The 15,572-nt window shown below is 44.0% G+C and overlaps 1 protein-coding gene across 6 annotated transcripts in view; it reads left to right on the top strand.

Moving 5' to 3' along the window:
* LOC109884074 (cyclin-dependent kinase-like 5) overlaps nt 1-15,572 on the top strand; it is a 238,138-nt gene that overhangs the window by 134,013 nt on the left and 88,553 nt on the right. For all 6 annotated transcript variants that reach the window (XR_004209619.1, XM_031822239.1, XM_031822238.1 and 3 more), the window contains 2 exons: nt 12,250-12,416; nt 12,650-13,742. Coding sequence is in view for 5 of the 6 variants with exons in the window: in XM_031822239.1 (XP_031678099.1) it covers nt 12,250-12,416; nt 12,650-13,742 (1,260 nt within the window). In the remaining variant the exon portion in view is untranslated. The remainder of the gene's footprint in view (nt 1-12,249; nt 12,417-12,649; nt 13,743-15,572) is intronic.

Genomic DNA, 15,572 nt, shown 5'->3' with positions numbered 1-15,572 from the left:
AAGGGGGGCGGGGCAGGGCCTTATATGCGTCGCGGAAGTTAGAGTAACAATGATCCAAGGTCTTTCCACCCCTGGTTGCGCAATCGATATGCTGATAAAATTTAGGGAGTCTTGTTTTCAGATTAGCCTTGTTAAAATCCCCAGCTACAATGAATGCAGCCTCCGGATAAATTGTTTCCAGTTTGCAGAGAGTTAAATAAAGTTCGTTCAGAGCCATCGATGTGTCTGCTTGGGGGGGGATATATACGGCTGTGATTATAATCGAAGAGAATTCTCTTGGTAGATAATGCGGTCTACATTTGATTGTGAGGAATTCTAAATCAGGTGAACAGAAGGATTTGAGTTCCTGTATGTTTCTTTCATCACACCATGTCACGTTGGCCATAAGGCATACGCCCCCGCCCCTCTTCTTACCGGAAAGATGTTTGTTTCTGTCGGCGCGATGCGTGGAGAAACCCGTTGGCTGCACCGCTTCGGATAGCGTCTCTCCGGTGAGCCATGTTTCCGTGAAGCAGAGAACGTTACAGTCTCTGATGTCCCTCTGGAATGCTACCCTTGCTCGGATTTCATCAACCTTGTTGTCAAGAGACTGGACATTGGCAAGAAGAATGCTAGGGAGTGGTGCACGGTGTGCCCGTCTCCGGAGTCTGACCAGAAGACCGCCTCGTTTCCCTCTCTTTCGGAGTCGTTTTTTTGGGTTGCTGCATGGAATGCACTCCGTTGTCCTGTTTGTAAGGCAGAACACAGGATCCGCGTTGCGAAAAACATATTCTTGATCGTACTGATGGTGAGTTGACGCTGATCTTATATTCAGTAGTTCTTCTCGACTGTATGTAATGAAACCTAAGATGACCTGGGGTACTAATGTAAGAAATAACACGTAAAAAAACAAAAAACTGCATAGTTTCCTAGGAACGCGAAGCGAGGCGGCCATCTCTGTCGGCGCCGGAAGTAAACTATCTGTAATGTATCTAATCTGTAATCTGTATTTAATATAGCTGTAATGTAATGTATCTGTAATATACCTGTAATGTATCTGTAATGTATATGTAATGTATTGTATCCGTAATGTAATGTAATGTATCTGTAATGTAATGTATCTGTAATGTAAGGTATCTGTAATGTATATGTAATGTATTGTATCCGTAACACACACCAAGGTGGCATAGCAGTTCAGACGTCTTTTGTCCTCGTCTTGTCGTGTCCTGTATATATATATATATTTATTTTTATTTTCCATCAACTCATCTTCAAAACACTCTCCTGCAACCCGCCTCACCAAATTATATTTATAAAAAAGTATTATTTACCTCAAATCTGTAATCCTCCAAGAAGCTAGCCAGAAACTCCAAGAAGCTAGCCTGAAACTAGCCAGAAGCTAGCCAGAAGCTAATCCAGAAACTAATCAGAAGCTAGTTCAGAAGCTAGTTAGCTCCTTTACTGGCAAATCGTTAGTATTCAGCTAACCACGGTTTGTGGTCATCAGCTATCCTTTAGCTCGAAAATCTATCGCCAGTTCTGTACGGCGCAGCGCGGCTCGGAACGGAACATACCGGACCAATTTTTCTCTCCATGTCCCTGGATTTCGACTGCTCTCTGGACATTCATACCCGGATCTCACAGCTAGCTAGCTGCTATCTGTGTGACTATCGGCCTTCGTCGATTCCGGAGCAAACATCAATTATTCCGGAGCTAGCCAGCTCCGTCAATCACTCCTGAGTTCCATCAATCACTCCTGGGCTGCAGTCACCTATCCGGACCCGTTTTACTGCCTACGCGGAGCCCCACCGGGCCTTCACAACTGGACTGCCGACGTTATCTACCCGAAGGAGATCCGGCTGGCTCCTCCGTCGCGACGTTACCTGAACGCCCATCTGCGGCCTGCTAACCGTTAGCTGTCTTACCGGCTGCTATCTGAATAGACAATCGGACAATTTATTTATTTTTATTATTATTATGTTTTCTTCTTGGGCCTCTATAACTATATCTATTGTTTTTATTTTTGTTGTTGTTGTGTGATTTGGATTAATCCCCTCTACCACACGGAACCCCACTAATCTACTGACGGAACGCAAGAGGTGGCTAACAACAGACCTCCATCCTATGCTAGCTTGCTACCGATGGCCTGGCTAGCTGTCTAAATCACCGTGACCCCCAACCAACCTCTCCACTCACTGGACCCTTTTGATCACTCGACTAAGCATGCCTCTCCTTAATGTCAATATGTCTTGTCCATTGCTGTTCTTGTTAGTGTTTATTGGCTTATTTCACTGTAGAGCCTCTTGTCCTGCTCACTATACCTTATCCAACCTGTTAGTTCCACCACCCACACATGCAATGACATCTCCTGGTTTCAATGATGTTTCTAGAGACAATATCTCTCTCTTCATCACTCAATACCTAGGTTTACCTCCACTGTATTCACATCCTACCATACCTTTGTCTGTACATTATACCTTGATGCTATTTTATCGCCCCCAGAAACCTCCTTTTACTCTGTTCCAGACGTTCTAGACGACCAATTCTCATAGCTTTTAGCAGTACCCTTATTCTACTCCTCCTATGTTCCTCTGGCGATGTAGAGGTGAATCCAGGCCCTGCAGTGCCTAGCTCCACTCCTATTCTCCAGGCGCTCTCTTTTGACGACTTCTGTAACCATAATAGCCTTGGTTTCATGCATGTTAACATTAGAAGCCTCCTCCCTAAGTTTGTTCTATTCACTGCTTTAGCACACTCTGCCAACCCGGATGTTCTAGCTGTGTCTGAATCCTGGCTTAGGAAGACACCAAAAATTCAGAAATTTTTATTCCAAACTACAACATTTTCAGACAAGATAGAACTGCCAAAGGGGGTGGTGTTGCAATCTACTGCAAAGATAGCCTGCAGAGTTCTGTCCTACTATCCAGGTCTGTACCCAAACAATTTGAACTTCTACTTTTAAAAATCCACCTCTCTAAAAACAAGTCTCTCACCGTTGCCGCCTGCTATAGACCACCCTCTGCCCCCAGCTGTGCTCTGGACACCATATGTGAACTGATTGCCCCCCATCTATCTTCAGAGTTCGTTCTGCTAGGCGACCTAAACTGGAACATGCTTAACACCCCAGCCATCCTACAATCTAAACTTGATGCCCTCAATCTCACAGAAATTATCAATGAACCTACCAGGTACCTCCCCAAAGCCTTAAACACGGGCACCCTCATAGATATCATCCTAACCAACTTCCCCTCTAAATACACCTCTGCTGTCTTCAACCAAGATCTCAGCGATCACTGCCTCATTGCCTGCATCCGTAATGGGTCAGCGGTCAAACGACCTCCACTCATCACTGTAAAACGCTCCCTGAAACACTTCTGCGAGCAGGCCTTTCTAATCGACCTGGCCGGGGTATCCTGGAAGGATATTGATCTCATCCCGTCAGTAGAGGATGCCTGCATATTTTTTTTAAATGCCTTCCTAACCATCTTACATAAACATGCCCCATTCAAGACATTTTGAACCAGGAACAGATATAGCCCTTGGTTCTCCCAGGACCTGACTGCCCTTAACCAACACAAAAACATCCTATGGCGTTCTGCATTAGCAACGAACAGCCCCCGTGATATGCAGATGTTCAGGGAAGCTAGAAACCATTATACACAGGCAGTTAGAAAAGCCAAGGCTAGCTTTTTCAAGCAGAAATTTGGTTCCTGCAACACTAACTCAAAAAAGTTCTGGGACACTGTAAAGTCCATGGAGAATAAGAACACCTCCTCCCAGCTGCCCACTGCACTGAAGATAGGAAACACTGTCACCACTGATAAATCCACCATAATTGAGAATTTCAATAAGCATTTTTCTACGGCTGGCCATGCTTTCCACCTGGCTACTCCTACCCCGGACAACAGCACTGCATCCCCAACAGCAACTCGCCCAAGCCTTCCCCATTTCTCCTTCTCCCAAATCCATTCAGCTGATGTTCTGAAAGAGCTGCAAAATCTGGACCCCTACAAATCAGCCTGGCTAGACAATCTGGACCCTTTCTTTCTAAAATTATCTGCCGAAATTGTTGCCACCCCTATTACTAGCCTGTTCAACCTCTCTTTCGTGTCGTCTGAGATTCCCAAAGATTGGAAAGCAGCTGCGGTCATCCCCCTCATCAAAGGGGGGGACACTCTTGACCCAAACTGCTACAGACCTATATCTATCCTACCCTGCCTTTCTAAGGTCTTCGAAAGCCAAGTCAACAAACAGATTACCGACCATTTCGAATCTCACCATACCTTCTCTGCTATGCAATCTGGTTTCAGAGCTGGTCATGGGTGCACCTCAGCCACGCTCAAGGTCCTAAACGATATCTTAACCGCCATCGATAAGAAACATTACTGTGCAGCCGTATTCATTGATCTGGCCAAGGCTTTCGACTCTGTCAATCACCACATCCTCATCTGCAGACTCGACAGCCTTGGTTTCTCAAATGATTGCCTCGCCTGGTTCACCAACTACTTCTCTGATAGAGTTCAGTGTGTCAAATCGGAGGGTCTGCTGTCCAGACCTCTAGCAGTCTCTATGGGGGTGCCACAGGGTTCAATTCTTGGACCGACTCTCTTCTCTGTATACATCAATGAGGTCGCTCTTGCTGCTGGTGAGTCCCTGATCCACCTCTACGCAGACGACACCATTCTGTATACTTCCGGCCCTTCTTTGGACACTGTGTTAACAACCCTCCAGGCAAGCTTCAATGCCATACAACTCTCCTTCCGTGGCCTCCAATTGCTCTTAAATACAAGTAAAACTAAATGCATGCTCTTCAACCGATCGCTACCTGCACCTACCCGCCTGTCCAACATCACTACTCTGGACGGCTCTGACTTAGAATACGTGGACAACTACAAATACTTAGGTGTCTGGTTAGACTGTAAACTCTCCTTCCAGACCCATATCAAACATCTCCAATCCAAAGTTAAATCTAGAATTGGCTTCCTATTTCGCAACAAAGCATCCTTCACTCATGCTGCCAAACATACCCTTGTAAAACTGACCATCCTACCAATCCTCGACTTTGGCGATGTCATTTACAAAATAGCCTCCAATACCCTACTCAACAAATTGGATGCAGTCTATCACAGTGCAATCCGTTTTATCACCAAAGCCCCATATACTACCCACCATTGCGACCTGTACGCTCTCGTTGGCTGGCCCTCGCTTCATACTCGTCGCCAAACCCACTGGCTCCATGTCATCTATAAGACCCTGCTAGGTAAAGTCCCCCCTTATCTCAGCTCACTGGTCACCATAGCATCTCCCACCTGTAGCACACGCTCCAGCAGGTATATCTCTCTAGTCACCCCCAAAACCAATTCTTTCTTTGGCCGCCTCTCCTTCCAGTTCTCTGCTGCCAATGACTGGAACGAACTACAAAAATCTCTGAAACTGGAAACACTTATCTCCCTCACTAGCTTTAAGCACCAACTGTCAGAGCAGCTCACAGATTACTGCACCTGTACATAGCCCACCTATAATTTAGCCCAAACAACTACCTCTTTCCCAACTGTATTTAATTTTAAAAAATTTTGCTCCTTTGCACCCCATTATTTTTATTTCTACTTTGCACATTCTTCCATTGCAAAACTACCATTCCAGTGTTTTACTTGCTATATTGTATTTACTTTGCCACCATGGCCTTTTTTGCCTTTACCTCCCTTCTCACCTCATTTGCTCACATTGTATATAGACTTGTTTATACTGTATTATTGACTGTATGTTTGTTTTACTCCATGTGTAACTCTGTGTCGTTGTATCTGTCGAACTGCTTTGCTTTATCTTGGCCAGGTCGCAATTGTAAATGAGAACTTGTTCTCATCTTGCCTACCTGGTTAAATAAAGGTAAAATAAAAAATATACCTGTAATGTAATGTATCTGTAATGTAATGTATCTGTAATGTATCTGTAATGTAATGTAATATACCTGTAATGTAATGTATCTGTAATGTAATGTATCTGTAATGTAATGTATCTGTAATGTAATGTATCTGTAATGTATCTGTAATGTATCTGTAATGTATCTGTAATGTATCTGTAATGTAATGTATCTGTCATGTATCTGTAATGTAATGTATCTGTCATGTATCTGTAATGTAATGTATCTGTCATGTATCTGTAATGTAATGTATCTGTAATGTAATGTATCTGTAATGTATCTGTAATGTAATGTAATATACCTGTAATGTAATGTATCTGTAATGTAATATACCTGTAATGTAATGTATTGTATATGTAAGGTATCTGTAATGTATCTGTAATATACCTGTAATGTAATGTATCTGTAATGTAATGTATCTAATATACCTGTAAAGTATCTGTAATGTAATGTATCTGTAATGTATTGTATATGTAATGTACCTGTAATGTATCTAATATACCTGTAATGTAATGTAATGTATATGTAATATACCTGTAATGTAAGGTATCTAATATACCTGTAATGTAAGGTATCTAATATACCTGTAATGTATACGTAATGTAAGCTATCTGTAATGTAATGTATCTGTAATATATCTGTAATGTAATGTATCTGTAATGTAATGTATCTGTAATGTATCTGTAATGTAATGTATCTGTAATGTATCTGTAATGTAATGTATCTGTAATGTATCTGTAATGTAATATACCTGTAATGTAATGTATATGTAATGTATTGTATATGTAATATACCTGTAATGTAAGGTATCTAATATACCTGTAATGTAATGTATATGTAATATACCTGTAATGTATACGTAATGTATCTGTAATGTAATGTAAGGTATATGTAAAATATTGTATATGTAAGGTAATATAACTGTAATGTGTCTATAATGTAATGTAAAGCATCTGAACTGTAATGTATATGTAATGTATCTGTAATGTAATGTGTCTATAATGTAATGTAAAGCATCTGAACTGTAATGTATATGTAATGTATCTGTAATGTAATGTGTCTATAATGTAATGTAAAGCATCTGAACTGTAATGTATATGTAATGTATCTGTAATGTAATGTGTCTATAATGTAATGTAAAGCATCTGAACTGTAATGTATATGTAATGTATCTGTAATGTAATGTAAGGTATATGTAAAATATTGTATATGTAAGGTAATATAACTGTAATGTGTCTATAATGTAATGTAAAGCATCTGAACTGTAATGTATATGTAATGTATCTGTAATGTAATGTGTCTATAATGTAATGTAAAGCATCTGAACTGTAATGTATATGTAATGTATCTGTAATGTAATGTGTCTATAATGTAATGTAAAGCATCTGAACTGTAATGTATATGTAATGTATCTGTAATGTAATGTGTCTATAATGTAATGTAAAGCATCTGAACTGTAATGTATATGTAATGTAATGTATCTGTAATGTAATGTGTCTGTAATGTAATGTATCTGTAATGTAATGTGTCTGTAATGTAATGTGTCTGTAATGTAATGTGTCTGTAATGTAATGTGTCTGTAATGTAATGTGTCTGTAATGTAATGTGGCTATAATGTATCTGTAATGTAAAGTATCTGTACTGTATTGTATATGTAATGTGTCTGTAATGTAATGTGTCTGTAATGTAATGTGTCTGTAATGTATCTGTAATGTAATGTAATGTATCTGTAATGTAATGTGTCTGTAATGTATCTGTAATGTAATGTAATGTATCTGTAATGTAATGTGTCTGTAATGTAATGTAAAGTATCTGTACTGTAATGTATATGTAATGTATCTGTAATGTATATTGTTAGGTTCACATTTTTCAGATTAAATAACTCACGGACACTAGAGAAGCTTAACCAAGTTTAATTCTTCCCAAAGGGTCGACACAGCTGTATTCAGACAAAAAAACATGTCACACAAGCGCTGATATTTAACCCTTTCTCCTAGGCTGAGTCTCCTCCTCCACAACCGAACAGCCAATGCATCTCTGTTGCTAGACAGAACCTTAGTGATATCTGTTCTTCCTCACTTCATCTTACCTGACCGCTACCCCAAAGTGCTCACTCCTCCCCAACTCAAGCCTGTCATCGTTATTGATACCAGACCGTGTCTCTTCTCCTACCAGAGGATCCCTGATGGCTAACAATAACATGTCCTGACAATGTAAATGTTATACATTACCCTCTCTCCCTCAGAGACATTGTTCGTTTCTAGGATTTCCACCCGTCTCCCCTTATCAATGCCTGCCACATGGAATCTCTTCCCTGTACTCAACACATTCCAAGCTTATTTGCACACACTATATACCTTCCTCCTATTACCCTTAACTGCTGGTGTAGACCCTCAAACTTAGCACTCCTTCAGTGACATGAATAAGTAACATTTCATGTTCTCAGAACCCAATAATATGTAATGTATCTGTAGTGTAATGTATCTGTAAAGTACGGTATTTTATTCTACTGCATGTAAATAGGTGTGTGCATCAATGCCATCCATCTCTGTGTGCCTCTGCCTGGGTCTCAGCTCCAGCTCTACTGTTGCTTCTCTCTGTTTTCCCCATCTGTAGCTGTAAACAGACTGTGATCTGTAGCTGTAAACAGACTGTGATCTGTAGCTGTAAACAGACTGTGATCTGTAGCTGTAAACAGACTGTGATCTGTAGCTGTAAACAGACTGTGATCTGTAGCTGTAAACAGACTGTGATCTGTAGCTGTAAACAGACTGTGATCTGTAGCTGTAAACAGACTGTGATCTGTAGCTGTAAACAGACTGTGATGGCAATCTGGTGGGCAGCACAGTGCTGTTGCTGCTGTTCTTGTAGGCGATGATTACTGAGAACATTCAGCACACTGTCTTATCCCTGACTACTGCATGCTACCAATCACTGACTACTGCATCCTACTGCTTACTACTGCATCCTACAGCTAACTACTGCATCCTACCGCTTACTACTGCATCCTACTCCTAACTACTGCATCCTACTACTGACTACTGCATCCTACCGCCAGCTTACTGCATCCTACCGCTAACTACTGCATCCTACCGCTTACTACTGCATCCTACTACTGACTACTGCATCCTAATGCTAACTACTGCATCCTACCGCTTACTACTGCATCCTACCACTAACTACTGCATCCTACTGCTAACTACTGCATCCTACCCCTAACTACTGCATCCTACTACTGACTACTGCATCCTACCCCTAACTACTGCATCCTACTACTGACTACTGCGTCCTACTACTGACTACTGCATCCTACCCCTAACTACTGCATCCTACTCCAGACTACTGCATCCTACTACTGACTACTGCGTCCTATTACTGACTACTGCATCCTACGCCTAACTACTGCATCCTACTCCTAACTACTGCATCCTACTCCTGACGACTGCATCCTACTACTGACTACAGCATCCTTCTACTGACTACTGCATCCTACCGCTGACTACTGCATCCTACCACTGACTACTGCATCCTACTGCCAACTACTGCATCCTACCGCATACTACTGCATCCTTCTACTGACTACAGCATCGTTCTGACTACTGCATCCTATTACTGACTACTGCATCCTACCGCTGACTACTGCATCCTACCCCTAACTACTGCATCCTACTCCTGACTACTGCATCCTACCCCTGACTACTGCATCCTACTACTGACTACTGAATCCTACTGCTAACTACTGCATCCTACCGCTTACTACTGCATCCTTCTACTGACTACAGCATCCTTCTACTGACTACAGCATCCTGTTACTGACTACTGCATACTGCTGCTGACTACTGCATCCTACCGCTGACTACTGCATCCTACTGCTAACTACTGCATCCTACCGCTTACTACTGCATCCTTCTACTGACTACAGCATCCTTCTTCTGACTACTGCATCCTACTGCTGACTACTGCATCCTACTGCTGACTACTGCATCCTACTGCTGACTACTGCATCCTACTGCTACCTACTGCATCCTTCCGGTTACTACTGCATCCTTCTTCTGACTACTGCATCCTACCGCTACCTACTGCATCCTTCCGGTTACTACTGCATCCTTCTTCTGACTACTGCATCCTTCTTCTGACTACTGCATCCTACCGCTGACTACTGCATCCTACCGCTGACTACTGCATCCTACCGCTGACTACTGCATCCTACTGCTGAATACTGCATCCTACCGCTAACTACTGCATCATACCGCTTACTACTGCATCCTTCTACTGACTACTGCATCCTACCGCTGACTACTGCATCCTTCTACTGACTACTGCATCCTACCCCTAACTACTGCATCCTACTCCTGACTACTGCATCCTACCCCTAACTACTGCATCCTACTCCTGACGACTGCATCCTACTACTGACTACAGCATCCTTCTACTGACTACTGCATCCTACTGCTGACTACTGCATCCTACCACTGACTACTGCATCCTACCACTGACTACTGCATCCTACTGCCAACTACTGCATCCTACCGCATACTACTGCATCCTTCTACTGACTACAGCATCGTTCTACCTACTGCATCCTATTACTGACTACTGCATCCTACCGCTGACTACTGCATCCTACCCCTAACTACTGCATCCTACTCCTGACTACTGCATCCTACTCCTGACTACTGCATCCTACTACTGACTACTGAATCCTACTGCTAACTACTGCATCCTACCGCTTACTACTGCATCCTTCTACTGACTACAGCATCCTTCTACTGACTACAGCATCCTGTTACTGACTACTGCATACTGCTGCTGACTACTGCATCCTACCGCTGACTAATGCATCCTACTGCTAACTACTGCATCCTACCGCTTACTACTGCATCCTTCTACTGACTACAGCATCCTTCTTCTGACTACTGCATCCTACTGCTGACTACTGCATCCTACTGCTGACTACTGCATCCTACTGCTGACTACTGCATCCTACTGCTACCTACTGCATCCTTCCGGTTACTACTGCATCCTTCTGACTACTGCATCCTACCGCTACCTACTGCATCCTTCCGGTTACTACTGCATCCTTCTTCTGACTACTGCATCCTTCTTCTGACTACTGCATCCTACCGCTGACTACTGCATCCTACCGCTTACTACTGCATCCTACTGACTACAGCATCCTTCTTCTGACTACTGCATCCTACTGCTGACTACTGCATCCTACTGCTGACTACTGCATCCTACCGCTGACTACTGCATCCTACTGCTACCTACTGCATCCTTCCGGTTACTACTGCATCCTTCTTCTGACTACTGCATCCTACCGCTGACTACTGCATCCTACTGCTGAATACTGCATCCTACCGCTAACTACTGCATCCTACCGCTGACTACTGCATCCTTCTACTGACTACTGCATCCTACCGCTGACTACTGCATCCTACCGCTGACTACTGCATCATGCCGCTGACTACTGCATCCTACCGCTTACTACTGCATCCTACTGACTACAGCATCCTTCTTCTGACTACTGCATCCTACCGCTGACTACTGCATCCTACTGCTGACTACTGCATCCTACCGCTGACTACTGCATCCTACTGCTACCTACTGCATCCTTCCGGTTACTACTGCATCCTTCTTCTGACTACTGCATCCTACCGCTGACTACTGCATCCTTCTACTGACTACTGCATCCTACCGCTGACTACTGCATCCTACCGCTGACTACTGCATCCTACCGCTAACTACTGCATCCTACCGCTTACTACTGCTTCCTATTACTGACTACTGCATCCTACCGCTGACTACTGCATCCTACCACTGACTGCTTAAACAATGTCTTACTAATCATCTATCCGCAAATGACCTTTCATAGACAAAATGTTGGAGTATAGTGCCATGTTAAAATATTTAGCTTCACTATCCAAATAAGTGTAGATATATTCAATGACATAACATGTAATAGTGACATCACAGGTCTCTTCTAACTGCTCCTCAGCCGTAGTGGTGTTGTCGGAGCTCCTCTCTTCTCTATTGGGCCTAACCTCCCCTCTGAGACTGAAGATCCTTCACTTTCATTTCATCAGGTGGACAGGGAGAAAAACACCATGTCCAAGGAGCTTTTTGGGCAAAACATCTCTCCTTAGTGACTCACATAGCCAGCTCAATTAAAACCAATGAAGTTGGAGCTTTTCATTTCCCTGAATATTATTAATATAGAGTGTGAAGCTGGTCTATTCCAGTCTGATGTTGATGATTATCATGATGACTCACACTGCATACTAGTGAGGACTGAGAGGGGAGCTTGTTGAAGACATGTTGACACTGTGTGTGTGGGTGTGTGTGTGCAGAACCTGCTGCTGTTGAGTCCTACAGAGCGGTTTCTAACGGAGCAGAGTTTGGACCACCATGCCTTCCAGACACCGCGACCGGTGGAGCGACCTGGACCTCCTACACCAACACCAGTCCGCTCCTCTAAGAGGAAGCCTCATCACACGGACAACAGCGCCCCCACCAGGTAGCCAACAGTATTACACCATGCAGGGAGCTGGAAAAGGAACAGTATAGTATATACTACTATGCCATTCTCAATATGTTGGGAACATTTACTACTCTGCCATTCTCAATATGTTGGGAACATTTACTATGCCATTCTCAATATGTTGGGAACATCAATGATTTGTCATATCTAGCTGAATAGAAGGAAACAAATATGAATATGAAAGCCCTCTCTATTTCTCTCCTGGTCAGGAGTCATGGTGTTAAGGGTTCAGACCACCACCGCTCAGCTAGTAGAGACTGTTCCAGCCTGCCCCGTCACGAAGACCTCCAACCTAGCAATCACCCTAGCAACGACAGCTTCCTGAATGGCAACAGCTTGAGCCCCACCCTCCGCCTCAAGACCTATGCCCCGCCCCCCCAGCTCCTGAATCGCTCAGCCTCCTGCTCCAAGGACCTAGCCAACAACAACCTGCCCCACCTCCTCAGCCCCAAGGAGACCAAGAGCAACCTACCCCACCTCGTCAGCCCCAAAGAGACCAAGAACAAAGACTTTGACTTCACCTCCGGAGCCAAGGCCTCAGATGGGCCGGGAGCCAAGTACCTCAAGTCCAACAGCCGCTCTCAGCAGAACCGCCATAGCTTCGTAGAGGGAAAGACCAGCACCCTGATGTCTGGAGACAAACACAGAGCCAGAGACCGAGACCGCCACAGCTACATGGGGGAGCATGGGTCCTCTAAGTCTGCAGGAGGGTTAGGGTTAGCAGGAGGCTCCTATATAAACCTTTCTAAGAGCCACGGGGCCCTCAACAACGCCAAGTCAGTAGGGAACCTTAGCGACCCACGTATCCATGGTGACGATCCTCCATCACGCTACTTCCCTACTTCCTGTCTTGACCTCAACGCTCCTGGCAGCCCGGCGACCGGTCATCATCGTCACAGCCCTGCAGGCCGGCGCTCGGAGAGAGAGAGCAATACGCTAGACTCCTCATCCCGACGCACCTCCTCACGACACAAGAGCTCTGAGGAGGCCAAGTCCCCTGAGGGAGGAGACCCGGGAGGGGGAGGTGGAAGCCATGGTCACTCCCTGTCCACCCCTCATGAGGCCTTCCCCTACGGCCTGGGCTACACATCCCCCTTCTCCTCCCAGCATAGACCTCACCGCCACTCCATGTACGTGCGGCGGGAGCGTCAGAGGACCCACGGGGGGGGTAGTGAGGGGGGGCTGGCGGTGGGACAGGGGATGTCCACCAGAGCCTCCAGCCTCCAGCTCCTCTCCCCCCAGCTGCAGCACCGCACCCTGCCCAGGCACTCTGGAGGATCTTCTACAGAGGACATCACCAGGGTCAGTCCAATACTCAACACCTAGCTACACCCAACACTAACTATAACAGTCACCTAACCCTTACCCTGCCACAACACACTGGGGGGTCAGCAGGGAGAACGACATCACCAGGGTCAGTCCAATACCAAACACCCAAACATACTACCAGACTCCTATAGCACTGTCGCTTGTTGGTGTTCCTGTTGCAGTGTTGTCTAAGCTGATATTGTACATTTAAGTGAAATATCAGCTTTTGTCTGAAGCAGAAAAAGACAGGAATTTCAAAAGCTCATTTGACCTATGCACTGACAAGGCTTTTCAGCACGACCCCCTAGAGTCAATTGATGCACCGGTGCGTCAATCTAAGTTACATCGCAAAGAAATCATTCAGTTTAAGTAAGAGATATCTGTTTAGCATTGGATGCGTTTCAATCCTCCGATGTCGCAGTTCCGCATCTGCGGTGAAAGGTGGCAGAGTTAGAGCAGTGTTTGTACGAAAAACGTCTGTAGCGTACGAACGGTTTGCCCTACCGACTATTGACCACTATATGGAAAGGGGAGACTCTCACGATGCTGTTCCCTGTTTTGCTCTATGACCTGAAGGTAACCGACCGGCTGGTTTTAAAAAAGGAATGGAAGAATAAAGAGCTTAAATATTTCTTTAAAAATGTAATTTAATGTTTTATATCTCCTAGATTTAGGACAGACACTTCAGAACCTTGTTTCTTATGACTCTAAAGAAATAATCAGCTTGACTACTGCTAGAGTACTGTGGCTTTACTGATCTTCAACAACATTGGATGGGTTGATTAGGATTCAAACCTTCTCTCAAACAGTCTAATACATACTCTTTAAAAAGGTTTTCCCCATTTAATGTACTTGGTTAAGTTACTTGGTTGTGGTTATGTTACTTGGTTGTGTTTTTTCACGTAAGACATCATCCCATTCCACTCCTTTTATGGGGAGGTTTTCCCCTGACACAGATTAAGTCTAGTACTGGACTAAAAGCAAAATCAATGGAAAAGGACTAGGGTGTAATCTGTGTCCTCGAAACCTCTCCTTAACCTTACATTTGACCTAGCATAATACATAAACCAGATGGAAAATGAACAAGATATTTGGCAGCTTTTTAACATATTTTGAATCTATACATGGTTTATGTTCCTGTTATAAACAATGGAGTTATGATGGGGTAAGCCAATCACACTATTCTCTTGAGACATTTACAAGTTCTAGTATTTTTAAGCAGAAGTGGCAGCACAGGTTCAAATGTGGTCTGGCAAAATTTGTACGTGTCTTTTCTGGGGCCTGGAGTTTTTCCTCATCTCATGACCAGGTCAGGTAAAACTCTGGGTCTTATTTATAGGCTATGACAGGGTCCCAGAAAATGGGCCAAACAGGATTTCTACTGGACTGGATATGGTGTAGTTTTTAATGCGGGTCATGCAGGACCTATAGGTTACCATGCTTCCTCTTTACAGGGCCTATAGGTTACCATGCTTCCTCTCTACAGGACCTATAGGTTACCATGCTTCCTCTCTACAGGGTCTATAGGTTACCATGCTTCCTCTCTACAGGGTCTATAGGTTACCATGCTTCCTCTCTACAGGGTCTATAGGTTACCATGCTTCCTCTCTACAGGGTCTATAGGTTACCATGCTTCCTCTCTACAGGGTCTATAGGTTACCATGCTTCCTCTCTACAGGGCCTATAGGTTACCATGCTTCCTCTCTACAGGGCCTATAGGTTACCGTGCTTCCTCTCTACAGGGCCTATATGTTACCATGCTTCCTCTCTACAGGGTCTATAGGTTACCATGCTTCCTCTCTATATTCAGATATTAACAGACTA

Source organism: Oncorhynchus kisutch, linkage group LG4, assembly GCF_002021735.2.
Source record: "Oncorhynchus kisutch isolate 150728-3 linkage group LG4, Okis_V2, whole genome shotgun sequence".
Lineage (NCBI taxonomy): Eukaryota > Metazoa > Chordata > Actinopteri > Salmoniformes > Salmonidae > Oncorhynchus > Oncorhynchus kisutch.
Note: the sequence above shows the minus strand (reverse complement) of the source record. Positions and strands in the feature narration are given on the sequence as shown.